Raw genomic sequence first — 20,222 nt, forward strand, 5'->3', positions numbered from 1 at the left:
GAAACCATGTGGTTCACTGTCTTTTTTAAATATTATCCAAATCCACAAGACCAAAACAATCAACAATCAAGTGACAGTGTGAAAAAAAAACCTCTGCCTTTGTCTCTGCTAAAGCCGAGTATGTTATTTTCATCCATCTATGTAACTTATCTTATTTTTCTAGTATGTAGTTTTTGTATCAAACAAAATTTATTTATTCATTCATCATAAGTCATTTTTTCACTGTGTTTTCTGATATTGTGCAGTTCTAACTGGCACTGCAAAAAAACTACAGGTGTGATTGAAAACTTTCCACAAAAATAAGAAAAACGTTTAAAATGAGGTGGTGTGTATTTTTAAAAATATATATTTAAAAAATGTGTTTACCTTAAGAGTCCATGATGTTGGGCTATACATGTATAGATTAGATGCATAGACCCAAAACATTTTCTCAAATAAGATTGGTTTCAATTTAAATTATTTTAATGCAAGAACAGATGACATATTTGACATAAACTAAACAGTGAATTGTTTGGAATCTCAACAGTGAAGCATAGTGCTGAAGGTTTCATGATTTGGTGCTACAGCTGCACCACCACAGAATCACGAATTTAGCCATATTATCAGAAAGTGTTTGAGGAAAATGTGAGACCATCTGTAAAAATAACAACAAAACCAAGTTGGACCCCGAAACGTGACAATGACAACAAACATACCAATAAATCCATCAATCCCTGGCTTAGAATTAGAAAATGGAAAGTTCTGGAGTGAGTCAAAGTTCACATCTTGATCTTATTAAGAGCATCTCTTTCTTTCCTGAGAGACTAATAGATGTCTACAAATAACCAGATACAAATATAAGAATAACTACAAATGTAATAATATAGTTTTACTCAACCAAATAGAGTAACACTATATTCTGGGGATTTAATGCCCTAACTTTTTCCTCATAACAAAAAAAAAAAAAAAGTTATGTTTACTTTACTGAGTAACACAAGGTAAATAAGTTATAACTGAAGGGCAATTAAATCATTGATCTTCCAGGTATATAAATAAGGTGCCAAGACTTGTCACTCTTGTGTTTTGTTTTCACCTGGTTATGTATATATGATCGGAGACAAACAGCTACAACAAAAAGAGTGACGTGGCTGCTTAGAAAAACCGTCTTCCACTCCTTCTACAAATATTCAGTCGTGTTATTTTTAGTTTGTGCCTCGCCTCGCAAGCTGCTCCCCTGTTTAAGGCATTGGTGTCGGAGCTTTCATGGCTGGATAAGCATTGTTCTGTTGATTAAAGATTACTCTGAGTGTTTCTGGTTTAAAGCTATGTGACGGGATCTGACAGAATCCACCTGCAGGCCGCGTGACAGCAGAACTTGTTCCGTGCGTGCCACCACACCTGGTTTTCACAAAAAATAATTAGCCTCCATTCAGCCGGTGTGACTGCTTCTCTGGGTCGCTTCCCACGTCGCATTTTAATATCGGACTGTTGTATTTTGGTAGTTTTTTTTTAAGCATCGCTTTAAAGTATTGCTATTATCATTCCTGTTGTTTATGCGGTGAAAAGCTGCTGCGCAACCAGTTTCTTTCCTCTGCCCCCTTCCTATTTTGCCGCATTGGACTTAAAGACGAAGCATTGGCGTTGGATAATATCTGAAATTGGATTCAAGTCATAGACGGAGACGAGCGTTTCTGTTTTTATGAGTCACATGTGTTTTTACTGATGGGATTCATTGTCCTCCGGGAATATTCGGGACACGGGACAGAGGAGAAAAGGCGGAGAGGGTCGCAGAAAAAAACGCGCAGGACAGCCTGAGACTAAAGTGGACTGTTTCCAGCTGCCAGACGGAGCCGAGCAGGTACGATGAATGAAACAAACAAAAAAAAATGCTTCATGCTGTGTGCAAACGGCAACTGCACAGATTCAGCATCTGCAATGCCCTAAACTAAATGACTGACTAAAATACGGCACATTTTTTAGATATGTTGATCTTAAACTTCAGTCACCATCAACCAGTTTCAGATTCTGTGTTCATATTTTGTTCCTAACAGTTTAGGGTTGTTTGTTATGCAGAGCTGTCGAGCCTAATAATCTCCATTAAAGGTCTCTCTCTCTCTCTCTCCCTCTCTCTCTCTCTACCATTGAAAACAAAACTGCTTCGCGTCTTTTTTTTATTATTATTTATTTATTGAGCTGAATATATCTCATTAAGTCCCCAGACGGTCAGTCGTTGTCTTTTCCAGACATGGCTCTCTACCCAGGGTGATACAACTCGGGAACCAATGTAGGACTTAAGAAAAAGGGGGGCGGGGGGGATTATTACATCCTAAATGGGGATTATCCAGCTCTCCAGAGCTACTGTCCTGTAAATTGTAGTATTGCTCAGACAATACATCTGAGTCAAATGATTAATACCTCATCAGAATCCCGTCCAGTTTGGCAAAGGCTGAGAAGGGATGCATCTGAAAGTTGCTGGGCAGTAGTTCTTGAAGACTTCTGTCCTAAATTATTATGCACCATGAGCGCTGCAAGAAAGTCTTATCTAAAGCTGAAGTTGGTGACTGTTCAATGGAAATGCTACTTTTGAACATTTTTAGGGGTTTGGACAAAATTTTATCCTGTTTCATTTAAGATCATAAATATTTGGAGCTTCATTTTTATTTATTTTTTGGAGATGTTTTGCTGTGAGTCATCCTCCATTAAAATGTACATTAATTCTTATGTCCAAACTACAGCAAGGCTTCATAAAACATCTGGGACAGTAGAGGGCACTGTTTGATACCCAGTCAGGTCGGATGATGGGTAACCATAATGACAAGGACAGCTACAGCGCTTCAGATACAGGTATGTATTTTTTTTTCACGATGGCAGTATATGTGGTTGGACAGCTAGTGATATAGTTAGAAATCTACAAAGGTATTAATCAAAGAGCTTAAACAAGCAAAGTAAATTAAAAGTCTTTCTGATGCATCTGATGAATAGATTTTTATTTTAATTATGAAAGTTGCCTGGTTCTGAACTCTGTGGCATCTCCATACAAAAAGGTTTTGTTAGTTTTTAATCAAGACCTTCTTATGAATGCAGATGTCTGCTTCCTATTTAAGGCCATTGTATTACTCACTGGTCTAATTTTGGGAATTGAGTGGACAGTGACCAAACCTAGGCTAAAATATTGCACAATATTCAATATGAAACGTTTCTCAACAACAGTGCCAGTTTCTTCTGCCAACCCCAAAGATGATGATTTGCTCAAGAAAAATGGATGTGTCATGGTGGTTCAAAATCCATTCCAATTTTAAGATAAATCTCAAATTGTATTTGTCTTCAGTAGTAATTTAATGCGATGTACATTAAAACTGCCATTTGCATGGAATGTTTACAGAATAAAAGGAGCAGATAAATGATTCTGGGTTCTCGGCAAAACTGGGTTGAGTAACATGGCTTTAATTCTGGCTTGCCTTTAAAAAAAAGTTGTTTTTTATTATTTTTCTTTTTTTCAGGTTGAGATAAAACACTAAGTTGCATCATTTCACATCAACTATTTATAGACTCCTTTTCTCCTCCTTACATTTTTGTTTCATCTGTGTAAGTGTAGAAAATCCTGATTTGCATACAGATCAAAACCAGATGTTTTCATTTTGACCTGATTTAGCAGCCCAGCAGGTATCTTAAAACATTAGACTCTTACACTTGTGCTTGCTGCTCTGCTGCATTACCGCTTATATTTATACATTCGGGATGTATATAAAAAATGAGCAAAGAAACATTTCTAGGCATTTAAAAATGCTAAATTGGGGAATTGCATGGCTGTATTGCAAAACCTTGCCTGTGGCTCTGCTTTTTCCACAGATACTTTGTTCTTCATTGCAAAACAGCACAGCTGTCATTTTGTTTAATTAGCACAATATGGTGCTCATCTCCAGTCAAGAATGTTTGATTGGCAGCTCACTGTTACATCCCTCACTTACATCTGTTTAAGGTTTCCTCAGCTTGCCTTCCTTTCTTAGCTGTCAATATGCAGGAAGTTTGCTCCAGCCGTAGGAGGGGAATAGCACTCCTGCAGCTACTGAGCAGACTAAAGTATATCACACTGCTGCCAGGGAAAAGATGAGTCTGCAGAATCTTGCAAGGACAAGGAAGGAAGATGTGGGGAATAATGAGATCCCTGTAGACTGCCAAAATTTGTACCCTAGAAACCAGATAAGATGTGCATCAAACAAACCAATTAAGCTTTGTCATCACATTAAACAGTTAATGTTTCATGATCAAAATAACAGTGAAATCAATAATAGTTATGAGAGGGCTTCATTTTTCGTAAACAAGAAGCTTGTGATGGATGTGAATGCTTATTATGAGCTGTAAGAGTTCCTGCTGAGGATCAGGGAGAATCTTGTATCCTTTTTCTTGCCCCATGGGAGATCAGTATGTTGTTGCTGGCCAAGTTATTGGCAGGAGATGCATTTTGCTGAATCATTCAGCCCAGTACGGTAAACTGTTCAGTGGACATTGCTCTCATCTGCATCGAGATAAAGGGAGGAGACGAAAGCATTGCAAATTTTTGCAACTTCTCAGACATTTTCAAACCTGAGTGTGTTTTACTGTTAATTCTCTTTCATCAGGTTCCCCTTTAGACTTCTACCACACACCTCCTACCTCACCCTCAGAGGCAGAGTTGGCTGCCATGGCTTCACCCTCTGCAGCTTCGACTGATAAGGTGCAAACTTCATCACCGGTCGCCAGCGCCCCGCCCTCCACCCCCTCCCCAGCTGCAGACTGGAAACAGAAGCTCTCGGCTCCCTCGGAGTGGGCAGTGATCTGCGTGGAGAGCATCAACTCGAGTGATGCAGCAGCCGGACAGGAGACGGATGTTCCAATTGCGCTGCCGTTACCCCGAGAATCGCCTTCAGAGCATAGCTGGCAGGAGAGAGACAGTGGGATGGAGCCGCAGGCGGCAGCAGAGAGAGCTGGAGAGGAGATGACCCTGGTTTTACTCAGCCTGATGGAGCATTATAGAGCTTCACTGGGCCTAACCCCCAACACTGATATCACCACAGGAGCTGTCGGTAGGTGCTGGTTTCTCTGTTTCTTTTCACAATTGATGGTTAAGACTATATATACTGAAAAGCTAGATTAATCTTGAAGACTAAAAATGATTAAACTATTGTCATAATTTAATAATTTTGTGATTAACTAAATAATTTATTAGGCTGGTTTCTTAAAATGAAGAAAAATAGCCTAAATGAAAAGTCTTTTTTTTTTAATGCAACAGCAAGCAAGTATGTTTAACAAATGCGTAGAAGATATAAACTGTAAACGGGGTAACGACTGCACCAATATGACCTTTACAGTACCGGTAGTCGGAAGGAAAACAAAAACATGTTCTTGATGAGCTTTAGAAAAAAAAAACATCAGCAATCACCAATTTGCAGATTGTGTACTGTAATTTCAGCATATTCCACTGGAAAGATGAATTGGAATAATAAAACCATTTTTTTTGGAAGCCGCTTGAGATCACTGATTGAAAAACTGGTTGAAAACATTTAAGGCAGCATTAGAAAACATCACCTTTACATTGTCTAAGCCAAATGAATATTATTACAGGAAATTTATGAGGGCACCAGCAGATTCTAAACCTGCACAATTTGAAAAGTTCCCATAGTCTGATTCTTGGAACATAGAAAATAAGTCAATTGAAAGGTATTATTCTCTTATTCTTTAACTGTTGGTCTGAAATCATCTATTTTCTTCACAGTTCATTGTGATGATCATGTCAAAACTTTTCTTTTTTTTTAATCAAGTCATTTCAGTATGTTAGCTGGACAAAAAAAGCAAGCTTTCCATTACGGATAACCATACCTGTATTTGCCACTAAAGCCACACCTGTATCTGTTTTGGTTCAACTTGTTTCATTCACCTTTTCAGAAATGCTGAGGCGTTTAATAACTGAAAGGGAAGATCTTGTTGAGAAGCTGGACATGCTAAAGGAGACACTTAGGGTAAGCTTTGCAGGACCTATTGGATACCTGGTCCAGATCTCCATCACTCATATGAAACATGCTCTTTCAGTATTACATTTCAGAGCATGATGGAAAAGAAGTCTCAAGCTTGGACACAATGTTTTTGTTTTGTCTTTTTTGTAGTTTGCTTTTATTTATTTGTCACACAGATAAATGATTAGCCTTCCATGCTTCATGAAGCAGATGCTAATCCTAGGATTTGGTCTTTAGATTGCACCAGCGTGGTGCTTTGTAATAGTGTCCACCTTTTCTTTTTTTTTTTCTTCCTCAAATGCAACTTTGCAAAGTTATGCCATCTTTCTCTTTAAGAATTCTCATTCTCCTTGCAAACAAGACGAACTGGAATATGCTGACTGAGAGCTTTAGAGTCTGGTATACAACATGTAGCCCTTCAATAATTTGTTTTTAACAAGCAAATGAAAGTCTGGCTTCAAGGTGAACTTGCAGACACATTGTCTGCTCTGAAGAATCAGGGTTGCATTGGAGGTTTTGAATGTCAAACACCCTATGTGTTTTTTGTTTTTGTTTTTTTTTGGAAATTGCTTAGAAATACTTCCAAGATCGATGGAAGAATTTTAGTTTTAATTATTGCAAATGTCCTTTAGAAACTCAAAACTGGGCTTTAAAAAATTGTTCACTACGTGCTTCAAGGTCGTTGTTTTCAAAAGGTACTTTTAATCTGACAAACCAGACTCATCAGGACATATATTCTGCTCTATTGAATATGGCTGTAATTTGCTCAGCCCTGGAAGAGAAATGATTTGTTTGGCAATTTCTAAACAAACTCTTATAGTCATCTAAGGGAAGATATATTGTGTACTACAGTTAATGTAATTTATATTTATACCATGTATGTATTAAAAAAACATTGTAAATTCTTTTTTTGTCTTGCCAAAAAATAATTTTGTTTTCTATGAGTTTTGTCATAGAAACAGAAATGTTAAGAGTAACAACTCTTTATTCACTTTAAAAATATTCAACCTTAGTTACAGATGACTGTTTTGCTCCCAGACAGAGAGGTTGGAGTGGCAGCAGTTCCAGTGGGACTTGCAGACTGCCGTGTCCGTGGCCGACAGGCTGCGACTGGAATCGGATCACTCTCTGGGTTTGCTCCAAGAGAACCACAGGGCTCTGGAGGAGCAGCTGGCGCTCACTCTCAGGAGGCAGCAGGAGACCGAGCGCGCGCTGGAGAGCCTGAGAGCCGAGCACAAAGACGTTTGCTCCAAACTAAATGAAGTCATTGTGCTGCGGCAGCAGGAGCAAGCAGAGCTGGATGCTCTGAGGAATGTTTGTAGGATGAAAGATGAACTGATGGATGAAGAGGTTAGAAATAAACTTCAAAGCAAAGCTGAAACAGAAATTAGAGATGGTGGCAATGGTGAAACTCACGATCCTTTTGAGACAAAAGGATCAGAAAATGTTGAGCTGACTGGAAAGGGAGTAGCTGAGGGGTGCATTCGGACTCTGGAGAAAAAGAAAGAAGTCGGACGTGGACCAAGAGATCCACGGAAGATAGTGATGTTGTCTGAAAGGTCTTGGTGAGTGTACGTGCCGTTTCACATGACTATCACCCACAACTGCATCATACAGTTCCAACATAATTTTGATCTTTAGGAGCCTGTCTGGTCTTCCACTGCAAAATTCTTCAAATCAGAATGGGACTTCAAAAAACGCAAGTGCAACGCTACCCTTATGCAAGGTATGAAATTCTCAGTGGGTGTCACCAGCAGGATTAAAATAAAAATTTAAACTGCTTTTTTTATGTTAAATTTGTTGATTCTCTCCTACAATCCATCCAGAAAGAAGAGCCAACAAAAGGGAAAAGAACAGACCGGCTTTTGAGGAGGCAGGACAGTTGGTCTAACTTTCACACAGGTCAGAATCAATACTTCTGTGTTGAGGTTTGTAACGTGACCCGTGTTGCACAGATTACATCTTGCTTCTGACACTTTAAATTTCATGTTGCTAGTGCATGCCACTATCTAATTATTGTTGAAAATTGTCTTGACTCAGAGCTACACAAATAACTCAAGGATATATGTGCAAAATCCACAAATGCTCCATTCCCTGTTTTCTACTTGAGAGAAGTTTCTATTCTGCAGAGAAGATTTCCCCTGAGCTCTCACTTATTTTCTCAGCTGTCAGGAGCAGGGCTCCATGTAAATCTAGCTAATCAGTTTCTATGTATTTTGCTTTTGCTGTGGAATTGTTGATGCATCTTTGTCTCACAGGAAAACAAGAGGAGGATCAAGCCTCAGATTCAGTGAAGTAAGCTGCAGTTTTTTTTGTGGTGGAGCCGTTTTGCTGTTGAGGCATTTATGTAAAAGAATGACTAATTGGTCACTTCCTATGCTTATTAAAGCTTAAAGAGTTGGTGTAGATGTCTTTGTAGCTCAGTAAATCAGAATCTAAATTGTATGTATATATTTAGTTTTTCTACAAAAACATAGCATTGACATGTTATAGCCTGCACAATTATAGGAAACACCAGCAGACAGTCACTGACAACATTCGCAACCAAAATAAGTTCCAAAAAGTAACTGCTAATAAACCTTGCTGTCAAGAGCGTAATATCCCAGCATATTTATCACTTCACTTTTTTGAGAAACAATTGCAATAAAACTATTCTATATTGTGCTAAAAATATCTGTAATTAGCCCACATTTTCCTTTTTCATCCTACTCTCTAGCAATTTTGCATTCAGTCATGCAATCCTTTCGTAACTTGAAATATTATAGCCTACCCTAACAAATATTGAATCCAAGCAGTCCTTTGTAATAACATTACACACTTCACTATCTAAGCTAAATAACTTTTCAGTGATATTCTAATTTATTGAGAAGCTTCTACTAATACACTTAATGTACAATGTTATTGAACGTAAATATTAATTTAGATATAACTGGATTTTTTGTTTTGTTTTTTTGACTTTCTTGTGTTGACCTCAGACCTCAGGATGGCTTCAGTGCTTTGCTGAGGCGTCATGGTGGTTCCAGGAGAAACTCTCTGCTGCGGTGGTGCCAAAGTCGTACCCAAGGTTACAAGGTTAGAACAGAGTCTTGTGTGTAATACTCTACATATTTAGTAGTGACAGAGAATGAAATCTTTTTAGTTGTTGTTCTATGATGATTATAATTATTCTTGTGTGTTGGTCTGCAACAGAATATTGAGATCACCAATTTTAGTACCTGCTGGGAGGATGGGTTGGCATTCTGTGCGGTTTATCATACCTACTTGCCAACTCGTATCCCGTATGACATCCTCACTCCAGCTGACAAGGTAAAACTACAACCTTGGACACAATGAAGGTTTTGTGGACGAATGAACCTTCGTCCACAAAACGGCACCTTCCCTTTGCTGTTTTCAGGAAGGTGATCTAGAGCTGCAGCTGCAGTTTCATTAAATGCCTTTATGAGATATTGGTAAAAGCCACTGATTTCTGAATGTAAAATGTGCTCTTTTTGGGCAGGAAGAAAACCTGGGCCTTGCGTTCAAGACGGGAGAGAGCGTAGGAATCTCTGCCACACTGGTGAGAGTTTAAAAAGTTTTTTGTCAAATGAAGCATGAAATGTTCTGTGCATATATTTAAAATGTTGTTCAGCTTTAAACAGTCATTTTGTTGGTTAGGGAAACAAGAGGTGGTTCTGCCAGTGGTTTGTAGTGTGTTTAAATGGTCTCATTTTCAAAAGATAAAGTGCTCCTTGACTGTTTAATATAGACTTTTTCTCTTAATAGGAATCATAAGTTTCTTGCAGATCATCTACTGTTTTTCAATCTGTTAAGCTCTGAAGTTTATTGGACTGCAATGTCTTTTCCCATTAACTTTGTGACAGACAGTGGAGGAGATGCTGAAGGCAGATGGGCCAGACTGGCAGAGAGTGCTGGCATATGTCGAAAGCATTTTCCGTCACTTCGAGATGTGAAGACAGGATCCAGTGACTTGCACTCTTCCATTTTCCTTTTGTGAAGAATTGGGAGCTGAACTAGTGAATCAGTGCTCTTGCACACAAGTAACTCATCTGTCAGGATTTAAAATGTGTCAGAAGTGTTGAACTGGCATTTTTTTCCTTTTGTGTCAAATACAATATCATTCACTCAGAAGCAGGTGCTTGCTGACTCCCTGTGGAAGAAACTATACAGCATTTCGCCCGTGGAACACTTTTTTATTTTTCTACTTGCACAGCAACTACACTGGATCTGGGGAATAAGATCTAGGACAAAGAAGTGAAGCAGGATGATCACCTGCTCACCAGGTACTTCTGTGTTCCAGTCAGTGCATAAATTAATGCACTGAGTGCATTGATTTATGCAATGTATGCACTTAATTTACTTTAAAGAGCACTTTATTACCAAGTTAGATATGACAATGTAGCATTTTTGGAAGAATATATTGGCATCTAGGTCACTTTATCCTAACTATTTATTATGCACCTCTTCTCTAATCACTGTCTTCATTTATTCAGAGTGGGATCAGACATGTAGTACAATTTTATGCTAGAAATCAGGTTTTTACCATGAGCACTCCTGTCACTGTCTGAAATGTAAATGTACCTCTTTGCTTTTTTAAAATGTTATGATTTTAATGCATTAATAAAGTATCTATCACAGCTTTTTATCCCCTTTGTATAAATGACACAAATACAGAGAAAACATTTATTTATTTTTTTTTACAGAAAAACAAATTACATTTTATATATATATATAAAAAGATGGCACTAAAGTAAATGTTTCAGTGGAATAAAGTGGTTGTAGTGTTACATGTAACAAATAAATACAATGCAAGAAACAACTCAAGGATTTGCAAGAATGCTTTCAATACAACCATATGAAATATTAGTGATATAAAACTTAGACCTAACATCAAAAACAGGATCTTAAATACATAATGATACAGCGAAGCAAAACATGAAAAGAAAGCACTCTTGCATTTGACCTGGTCAAAAATATATCCTACGAAGCTGGAATAGCGCCTCCAATAGGTGGTGTTGACAACGGTGGCAGGAGGAGAGCCTTCAGTTTTGCAGACATGGCTGCTATTTCCGGGTCCTGGGTTTCATACATCTTCACCAGTCTGGCAAATTTAAGGACGCCTGTGAGGGATGCAGCGGACTGACGTGAGTTACATTTATGCAAAACAACCGTCCATCTGTGAGACATTTGTTACTGTATCAGTAGAGCAGTGTGAGATTCCATTACAGAGTGCACTAATTTGTTTATAAATGTATTCTAATGTATAAAAAAAATTATCTTCGAAGTTAATTGTTTTACATATATATTCATTTAATCGCATAACTGTCAAGTTTTGTATGAATTTTGGAAAACCTGAAAGTAATTTTTTATTAAAAAGTCAAGTCTAGGATATTGGGACATTTCCACAAAGAGGAAGTCTAACTTTTTTTTTATGAAAAACTCACCACTTATCTGATCACTTGAACTAAATATATGCTATTAGTAGCTAAAATCTGTAGTCATCAAAATATGAGTAGAAATTAATCTAAAAAAAATCAAACATGGTCACTAAACAAACAAGTGCTTATTGTTCCTTAGTTTTTGTTTCAGAAAAACTATTAAATATTGTAAGATATAACCTTCTCCTTCATTGTTGAATCCATACGCCTTGATTACTTCCTGTTGAATCTGAGTGGCCACAGGAAGCACGAGCTGCAGCATCTTCCCCATGTCGTTACAGGCGCTCTCCCGAGCCTCATCCATTCGTGCAGCGTTCTCTGGCACTGAAAAGGCCTGGATCACTTCACTCAGCACCACTGGAGAACAAAACAAGCATCTGTGGTCACTTTGCAAACTTTCCAAAGTACAAATGAATACCTTCACAACTGCCTCGATCAGTAGCTACCTGACAGACTGCAATTTATATAACTACCTTATTCAATTTACTCTACACCTCAGGCTTCAAGGTTAATTTTGTTTTCTGTCATTGTTGGAAAGGAGCAGATTAATCTACAGTTGTGGATATGATGGGGATCATTTTGAGATGCATTATGAGAAACTAAAAAAAAAAAATGTTAAGTTAATTAGCAACTCTAAGGTTTGCTCTGGTTAGTTGCATGTTTATCATGGCATTATGATCTAAAAGCATTCATTCCTGGGCCTACCCTTTTTCTAACTGCTTCAAATAGATGAGAGCCCAGCAACCTTTCTGCAAGGATTAAGCAAGTGCTTAACAACAATATCCAACAAATCATATGTTGGATCAGCAGCAGAACTATTCATTCATCTTTTATACCTGCTTATTCCTTCCAGGTTTGCAGGCTTTGATGGACTTGGAAAGACTTATTCAGCTACTAAATACTAACTTGAAGGGATAGGGGTTATTTGTGCAGTCACATCCATGGGAGTGAATACTTTTGTAAAACATGCAAACGGAGAGGGCATAACGTCTCAGGAGCAACATTTTTAATCATACTGTATATTTCTGCAGACGATTGGTTATGTTAATAAAACTTCAATCATTAGGAAGCTTAGGAAAATATACAGGATGGATGACTAAAGAGAGCGATGACTGCTTATCCAGCATTTTTTAAACTATTTTGTTTGCTACGTTGGAGGGAAAAGTCAAACAAGAAGGAGGAAAATGTTCCTCTCACCTCTGGTTTGTTCAACGGTCAGTGTGGGTTGTTGGGCTGGAGCCGAAGCCATGATGTCTACGGTGGAAAGGGACAAAACACAATAACAACCAGTCCATTACAAATGTATCTCTGTTCAGAACTGGCGAACTATAAAGAGTTAAATGTAGCGTTTTTAACCGTTCTAGTCAAGAAAACGAGAATAATGTACAAATATTATGACAAAACACGTAAAAAGACACTATGCATAAAGAATAGTATGTGTATTGGTGAATCGACATTATTTATAAGTTATAATATTAATTCATCTAACAGAGTCCTAAGCAATGGCAACAGAAAGCAACGACAAATATATATGTTCACAAGACGGAATAATCTAAAAATACGAAACATTTAAGGTGCAAGTTCTCACCACTGATGAAAACACCAGCCCAGAAAGCTAGCAACAAACAACCCTAAGGAAATGTCGTAAATTGACCTAAACCAACAAATTTACGACAGTTAGCGACAGGACCTCCGTTTTACAGTACATGTCAACGTAATACGTAAATATACCTCGAAAAGCTTGCAACCTTGTGAAATCACGATTAGTTTCTTAAATTGAAAGACAGTCAGGCGTTTGAATTTGAGTTTTTTTGTGTGCCTCTTTTATTTATGACATAATTCTAGTGACGAGACAAAGAGGTGTTCTTCCCAGTTTATGGTGAAGAAGCTGCTTTTCCACGTTGAACTTGGAGTTACGCATATGGAGCAGAAGCTCGCAGAGTTTAGAGCCCGAAGACAGGCGGAAAAAGGCATGAAAAAGCCCGAACCTGCTGGTCCTCAGCCCGGAGATCAGAGAGGAGGAGGTCCTGCTGTTCAGCCTGACAGCAGTCATCAACCAAAGGAGCCCGAAACCAGCCAAGCTGCAATCAGCAGCTCTCAAGACAGGGTAAAAGATCATACAAACACATTAGCACAGTGAATATTGATTTTAATGAGACATTGTTCAAAAAATGCGGGTAACTCAGTCCGAATTACAATAGATTAGTTGCATTTTAAAGGTTTCTGCAGGTGTAAGTAAATATGCAAACATTATTTTAAATCTGCATATAAAATACAATGTCAGAATCATTCAAAAATATATGTCACATTAAAGATAGACGTAACGATCTACTTCTTTAAGAACCTGAACCCAGGATATATGTTTAATAAATAATATCTTAGCAACTTCTATGAATTCCCTGTCAATGTCTTAGTCTTCCATTTGTATTCAGGTGTACTATTACACAAAAGTATTTACACCTCTTAAACTTTTTCAACTTAAGCCTTGTCTTTTGAATATTTCAATTGTTGCTTTGTGTAATAAACAAACACAAATCAGTGCATAAGTGAAATGGAAAGCAAATTCTACATGGTTTTAAGAACATTTACACTTGAAAACCTATAAAATCTCATTGGTATTCAACAAACCTTAGCCACCTTTTGTTTCATTTTCTGTTTCAAGTCTGTTGGGAGTGCACTCCTATCAGAATCACATGTCTAGAGACTGAAGTTCTTTTTTTCCTTTATAACCTGGCCCATGCTCAGTCAGGTTAAATGGAGAGGTTTTGTAAATAATCAATTTTAAAGTTTCTCCAGAGATCATATTCTTTCCTCTTCACAATTCTACACTTTTGCACAAGTGACCAACTTTATGTTGCTCTAGAACATTAATGGAAATAATTTTGTGTTTATGTGACTGTGTAAGAAAAACTTCAAGTTTAAAAGTACATAACACTGTTTGTGGCATATGTGTAAACAGTTACCATAATGTTCATCTTAGTATTTGTATACTACTGTACGACGTTTTCAATTAGCTTATATTCTGTAATCCTGGGAGCCGCTGACCTTCCGTCATGTGTCCTGCAGGACTGTAGAGACTGGCTGTTAGACAGCACTCTGGGACGATGGTTTGCTTCAAGACAGCTGGTCCTCTCCAACATTATGCTGCTCAAAGTGCTGCTGTGGGTGGTTCTGCTGGGTCTTTTTGTTGAACTGGAATTCGGACTGCCTTTCTTCATCATCTCCCTGTTCTACTGGCTCTATGAAGGACTGCGCAGCCCAGAACCTAGAAAGCCAGGAGAACTGAGTGCTTACTCTGTCTTCAACCCAGACTGTCAGCCTCTCCTTGGCTCACTCACTGCTGAGCAGCTGGAGGGGGAGATGGGCTACAGACCTCTGGCCAACAGATAAACCGCTTGTCACTTGCATAACTGAAGGGGATAATTCGAGATCTTTGTTGTTTGGAAAAATGATTATGAACTGTATTTCTTATGTATCTATTGCACATTAAATTAACGCTGGCATACTTATTGCTTTGTTCCCTTCTATGCTGCAACACTTGTTATAGGAACCTCAGATGTAAATGTATATAAAACCTTTATCTACATTGGTCTTCTCACTGTTTGCCTTTCAAACATTAAATACCTTGATTGCTGAAACTTCCCTAAATGCCAGGGATAATTTGGGGACTACTCTTATTATTATTATTATTATTATTATTATTATTATTATTATTATTATTATTATTATTATTATTATTATTATATTTTTTTGACCACAGTTTGTTTTTAGTTCTGTTTGTTTTAATTTTCAATCAGCTTTATTTGCCAAGTTTGTGCTCGCAAACAAGGAGTTTGACTTTGGTTCCACTTTGGTCCCAATGTGCAGACATTTCAAATTTAAACATGTCAAATTTGGAGGACAATAAATTGTTTTTTGTTCTTTTATTTTCAAATATGGATATGTACTATTTTTTGTAAAAGAAGACGATGAATTATTGAAGTATTGAATTATGCACCCTGGGAAATTATGTGCCCCATCCATCAATAAATGATTCTTTTCAACATAACCGACCTTAAATAAGTCTTATACAAATGCTAAATGCTGGACCATGACAGTGATGCTTTACTATCTCAAAAAATATAAAAAGGTATGAAGAAATGTTTCAGTTTCCAGACTTTACTGCTCATTGCCTAATCTGGAAGATGAACAAAAATGGCATAATTTTTGGTTATTTTCCTGACTTCAATATTTGACCTATTTTTTGGTTGCTAACTGAGAACCCATATATATATTTTCTATTAAAAAGATTAAAAAAGGTGAATTTCACAGTTTTTAGAATCTGCACCTTGTTGTGAGGTGAGGATTTTAAAATGATCCCTGTGGTGATTCAAATTCAATTAAATGCTTTGCTTTAAATAATCTGTATTCAAGTCCAGATTTGAGATGTTTAGAGTTTGAAAATAGATTTTAACCCTGATTTTAGATTTTGCAGCTGCAAAAGATAAACCTGTGCAATTCACCACACGGTGTGTTGGAAGCATATTACTGTTTCCTAATTTGTGGAACAAAAAGATAAAACCTATGCTCTCAGATGTACAGCGTTAAAAAACTGATGCTCGTTCTGATCCGCACTCCGTACCAGTTGGTGGCGGTAAAGTACCGTAATGTTGTTTGCCAGGTGTCATTAAAGACCGCAATAAGAGGGAGAAGAAGATAGTTCACTCCAATCTACTTCCGCGTTGGTCCAAATGCAGCTCTACAAGTACATGTTTACCTTTCACTTGAAAATGCGTTACTGAAAGATTTGCAATATACTTAGTTACAACAATTAACTTTTTAAAAGCTTGTTAAAGGCCTCCCCCTGGTCTACCGTAGTTCACATTAAGCCGTTGCATTGCTGGGGGACTCAAAGTACAGTTAACTGTCCGTTTCCAGTCAAAGATCTGATGCATTCATAAAACTGAGGTGCGCCAACTACTTCTATTTTCTTCACCAGTAAGTAATGACCCCGTTACGAAACACAATCTATAATAATAGTTTCGTTTATTCTAAATATTTCCAATTGAGTATTTCTCGAATGGAAGCTAGTAACTTTCACTGATAGCTATGGAGTTTACATGGTTAACCAGTTAGCTGAACTAACAGATCTAGAATCCCAGATTAAGAACCCGTTCTCAAACTGTGCCGTTTTCAGAGGAAACATTCGGTTGTTTCATGTAAATGTACAGTACAAACACAACAAAACTCTTCCATTTTCACCAGAAATTGTTGTCGTGTAAACGGGGCCTAACTGTCTAATCTATACATCTAAAGTTAACGAATGAAAACTGGTTTGTAGTGCTGATACAAACACTAGCATGTAACTATTATTTGGTTCATTTGGTTGTATTGTTTGCATAAATGCAATCCGTCATGTGGGCCTATTTGTTAGGTAATGACCATATCTGTGTGGTTAGAGATATTGCCTTCAGACAACAAACAGTTGTATAGATAAATGTTTATTAGAGCAGGATCAATGTTCAACAGAGAAAATAATCACAAGCAGTTATGAGGTGTTTGAATAGCCCATGCTTGCCCAATTTACAGACTTTTGGTATATAAGAAATGGCTGTTTGTTAGATGCTAAGGTTTCTTTTCCTCTTCAATGGCACTGCTTACTTAACTAGTATCTTTTTTTTTTTATTATAAATTTTTGCTGTTACTTCTGCTATATAGCTGTCTGAAGGTGTACTAAAATTTCTGTTTTTCATGATAAAATATTCAAATATCAAGCAAAACTATTCAGAATATGTCTCATCTCTGTTTCCTTACTGTTTTCTAGCGATCGACTAATTAAAAATGTCTGGCAATCCTGCTGTGGTTATGCGGCTGGTGGCGTCCGCCTACTCAGTCGCTGAAAAGGCCGGGGCCATAGTAAGGAAGGTGCTTCACAGTGGAGAGCTTGGCATTGTTGAAAAGGTGCAGCATCAGATCAGTAGAAAAAAAACAAACATATTTTCTTTAGCAGAAATGAATTAATTTTAAGCATTTATGACGAATATATATTTGCACCTTTTGCACAGACAGGAGCCAATGATCTGCAGACTCTCGCGGACCGACTTGCACAGAAAAGCATCTGTGCTTCGCTGTCCAGACGTTTCCCCAAGGTCACCATCATTGGAGAGGAGGTAACTGGATGTGCAGCTTCATTTAGAAAACATGCACTGGTCAGACTAAATCAGCAGCTCAGAATGTCTGTTAATTACCCGATTACAGGATCTCCCATGTGAGGAGGTCCAGGAGGATATGATTGAGAATGGCCAGGCAGAGGAAATCCTTCAGAAGAGCTGTCCAAAAGAGTATGAAGCACTAAAAGAAGAAGAGGTAGCTACAAACAAATAAATAATGAAATCCTTTTTATGACTATTATTGTTATTGTGCATACATTTGAAAGCCTTATCCATAAGTGTGAACATGCTTAATTGGAATATGTTTGTGTTAATCTCAGCTAGTTGTTTGGGTTGATCCCCTTGATGGCACCAAAGAATACACTGAAGGTAAGGCATGTGTTCAAAAAAATCTGTGCTCTCAACTTGAGCTTTCAGTTTTCTTAATAATATGATACAGCTTGCAATGATATATAGCAAATACATAGTACCACAGCTTGCACCTAAGCTTAACCTCTCAGCATGGATTTCATGTTTGCTTTTGTTGCAGATTAGTCTTTGTGCACCAGTTTGTTGGCTGGTTTTTGGTTTCCTTTCCCTGCTTCACCGTCACTTTTACAGTGTTTGTGTTCCTCCTTTTGTGCGTCCCTGGGCTTTTCTCCTATCGTCCTCTTTCTTGTCCTCTCTTTGCTGCCTTCAGCCTCAAGTTGTCTCCATCTACAAGCTGTTGACCAGAAACCACACAAAGAGTTGGACAAGACTCACAGCACAGCTATCCGTACGGCAGTGTAGACAGAGCACTTTTAATGGCCACTTCAGAATTATTTGCCAGTGATAGAAAGGGTGATAGAATAGCTTATTTTCTTCAAATAACATTCCTCCTGTTTCTGGACTTAGGGCTACTGGACAACGTGACAGTTCTCATTGGCATTGCATATGGAGGCAGAGCAATTGCAGGCGTCATCAACCAGCCATTCTACAATTACCAGGTTCAAACCAAACTGCAAATTGTCCGCAGCTTTGCTTGAAAAGACGCCATCAGTAGGTTATTTTGACGGTTTTCTCTCCAGCTTGGATCAGGAGCTGTTTTGGGGAGAACAATATGGGGAGTTCTCGGATTGGGCGCCTTCGGGTTCCAGCTGCAGGAAGTTCCAGCCGATAAGCGAATTGTCACCACCACCCGTTCCCACAGCAACAAGACGGTAACGGACTGCGTGAACGCCATGGAGCCTCACGACATTATAAGAGTCGGGGGTGCTGGAAACAAGGTAAGGTGGATTTGGAGCCACAGTGCTTTTACTACACTAATAAAACTTTTAGATGTGGGCTGTATTTTAAGCACTCCTGTTCATTGACTCCACACTTTGCAGATAATCCAGCTTATTGAAGGGAAAGCATCTGCTTATGTGTTTGCCAGTCCAGGCTGCAAGAAATGGGATACATGTGGTCCTGAGGCAATCCTGCATGCCGTCGGAGGTAAAACTCTTAAAGTTTAAGGAATGAAAAAAGATTTATCTTTCACCAGATTGACTCTTAAGGTGAAATGATATCAACTTTTTTTTTGTTTTTCCTCATGCAGGAAAACTGACTGACATGTTTGGGAATCCTTACCATTATAATGCAGAGATAAAGCACATGAACTCTGCTGGGGTTCTCGCTACACTACGCAACCATGATTACTACGTCAGCAGAGTGCCACAGTCTGTGCTGCAAGCGCTGAAGTCAGATTGAGTTCGGTCATGATGTGCCTCTGGGGCAGAGATGGTCTTGGTCTTTCTTTGTGTATTAAATTGCTATGACACTGTTTATTACTTGTTATTGTTGCAGTAATCTCATTCTTTTTGACAAGTGTCATTATTTAAATCATATATTAATTGTTATTAACAATTCAGCAGGAAAAGCTAGCCATCTAACCAACCTGGCCTTAAGTGAAAAAGTAGCTGGTTCCAACAGCTGGTTGTGGAACAGTTATAGCAAGAACTTCCATCATATGTTTGCAGTAATTTGGCAATTTATCTTTTATATTTTGGTGAGGGAATCTTAGCTGGACATGGAGACAAAACATACTGACTTCACTCTTGTGACTAAAACTTTTTTTATTCTGATGGCATTATTATTGTCTGAGAAAATATATTTTTGTAATATGTTTTTGCTGCATTTGGTTGCAGAAAACATTCACCAACTGCTGCTTTCCAAATAAATTATAGTAACCAGAGCAACATGTAGAGGAAAAAGATTCAAGTTTAAAATGTTAACAGACTTAATTATTTTAATCTAACATTTTAATAAACAGTAAAGTCATAAAAGGTGCCAAAATTAACTCCTTAAAACTTGCAAATATTTGATTGTTGCCTTTTTTGTAAATATGAATCCAACATTTTTTTTTGGAGAATTTATCAGTTTGTGAGCCTTTTATAACACCTGATTAAAATAGACAAATACTTGATTACATTTAGGAATATATTTTGTATTTTAATCAGGTAAATATAGTTAGTCATTTTTTCTGATGTATTTAACAGTAAACAAATTTACACAAATATTTGTTTTCCTCTTATTTGTCATAAATGCCAAATAAAAAACAGATTTCAACATGACTGTTGGTGTGCTTTCTTGTGTTTTCAGTCAGCACAAAAATATAAAGCTTAATAACAGAAAAGATTTTTTAATCTGTTTTTTTTATATAAATGAAA

General features: G+C 37.7%; 4 protein-coding genes across 6 annotated transcripts; 3 read left to right on the forward strand and 1 right to left on the reverse strand.

The window, feature by feature from the left end:
* The first annotated feature begins 1,189 nt into the window (after positions 1-1,189).
* Positions 1,190-10,603, forward strand: LOC103132486 (cytospin-A-like). The gene is made up of 12 exons (XM_007544323.2): positions 1,190-1,837; positions 2,715-2,823; positions 4,599-5,042; positions 5,902-5,975; positions 7,008-7,534; positions 7,611-7,695; positions 7,796-7,871; positions 8,228-8,264; positions 8,945-9,041; positions 9,159-9,275; positions 9,466-9,525; positions 9,830-10,603. Exons 2-12 carry the CDS (start codon positions 2,775-2,777, stop codon positions 9,917-9,919), a joined length of 1,656 nt encoding a protein of 551 aa, XP_007544385.1. The 5' UTR covers positions 1,190-1,837; positions 2,715-2,774; the 3' UTR covers positions 9,920-10,603.
* On the reverse strand, positions 10,162-13,225 carry grcc10 (gene rich cluster, C10 gene). Of its 2 annotated transcripts, none has more exons than XM_016668312.1 (4): positions 13,136-13,225; positions 12,602-12,658; positions 11,585-11,761; positions 10,162-11,086 (listed from the first exon to the last, which is right to left on the reverse strand). In XM_016668312.1, exons 2-4 carry the CDS (start codon positions 12,651-12,653, stop codon positions 10,947-10,949), a joined length of 369 nt encoding a protein of 122 aa, XP_016523798.1. In that variant the 5' UTR covers positions 12,654-12,658; positions 13,136-13,225; the 3' UTR covers positions 10,162-10,946. The 2 variants fall into 2 exon arrangements, with proteins under 2 accessions (XP_016523798.1, XP_007544294.1); XM_007544232.2 differs by lacking the exon at positions 13,136-13,225 and adding an exon at positions 12,993-13,085 and having other exon boundaries at positions 10,639-11,086.
* A 33-nt stretch (positions 13,226-13,258) lies between these two features.
* On the forward strand, positions 13,259-15,038 carry saysd1 (SAYSVFN motif domain containing 1). Its single transcript, XM_007544416.2, has 2 exons — positions 13,259-13,511; positions 14,471-15,038. The coding sequence occupies exons 1-2, from the start codon at positions 13,281-13,283 to the stop codon at positions 14,792-14,794; spliced, it is 555 nt and encodes a 184-aa protein (XP_007544478.1). The 5' UTR covers positions 13,259-13,280; the 3' UTR covers positions 14,795-15,038.
* A 1,051-nt stretch (positions 15,039-16,089) lies between these two features.
* On the forward strand, positions 16,090-20,117 carry bpnt1 (bisphosphate nucleotidase 1). Of its 2 annotated transcripts, XM_016668322.1 has the most exons (10): positions 16,090-16,381; positions 17,208-17,344; positions 17,449-17,553; positions 17,642-17,749; positions 17,874-17,922; positions 18,233-18,310; positions 18,430-18,521; positions 18,603-18,800; positions 18,903-19,008; positions 19,112-20,117. In XM_016668322.1, the coding sequence occupies exons 2-10, from the start codon at positions 17,225-17,227 to the stop codon at positions 19,261-19,263; spliced, it is 1,008 nt and encodes a 335-aa protein (XP_016523808.1). In that variant the 5' UTR covers positions 16,090-16,381; positions 17,208-17,224; the 3' UTR covers positions 19,264-20,117. The 2 variants fall into 2 exon arrangements, with proteins under 2 accessions (XP_016523808.1, XP_007544568.1); XM_007544506.2 differs by lacking the exon at positions 18,233-18,310.
* The last annotated feature ends 105 nt before the right edge of the window (positions 20,118-20,222 follow it).

The sequence above is a fragment of the Poecilia formosa genome, unplaced genomic scaffold, assembly GCF_000485575.1.
Source record: "Poecilia formosa unplaced genomic scaffold, Poecilia_formosa-5.1.2 Scaffold1, whole genome shotgun sequence".
NCBI classification, from domain to species: Eukaryota; Metazoa; Chordata; class Actinopteri; order Cyprinodontiformes; family Poeciliidae; genus Poecilia; species Poecilia formosa.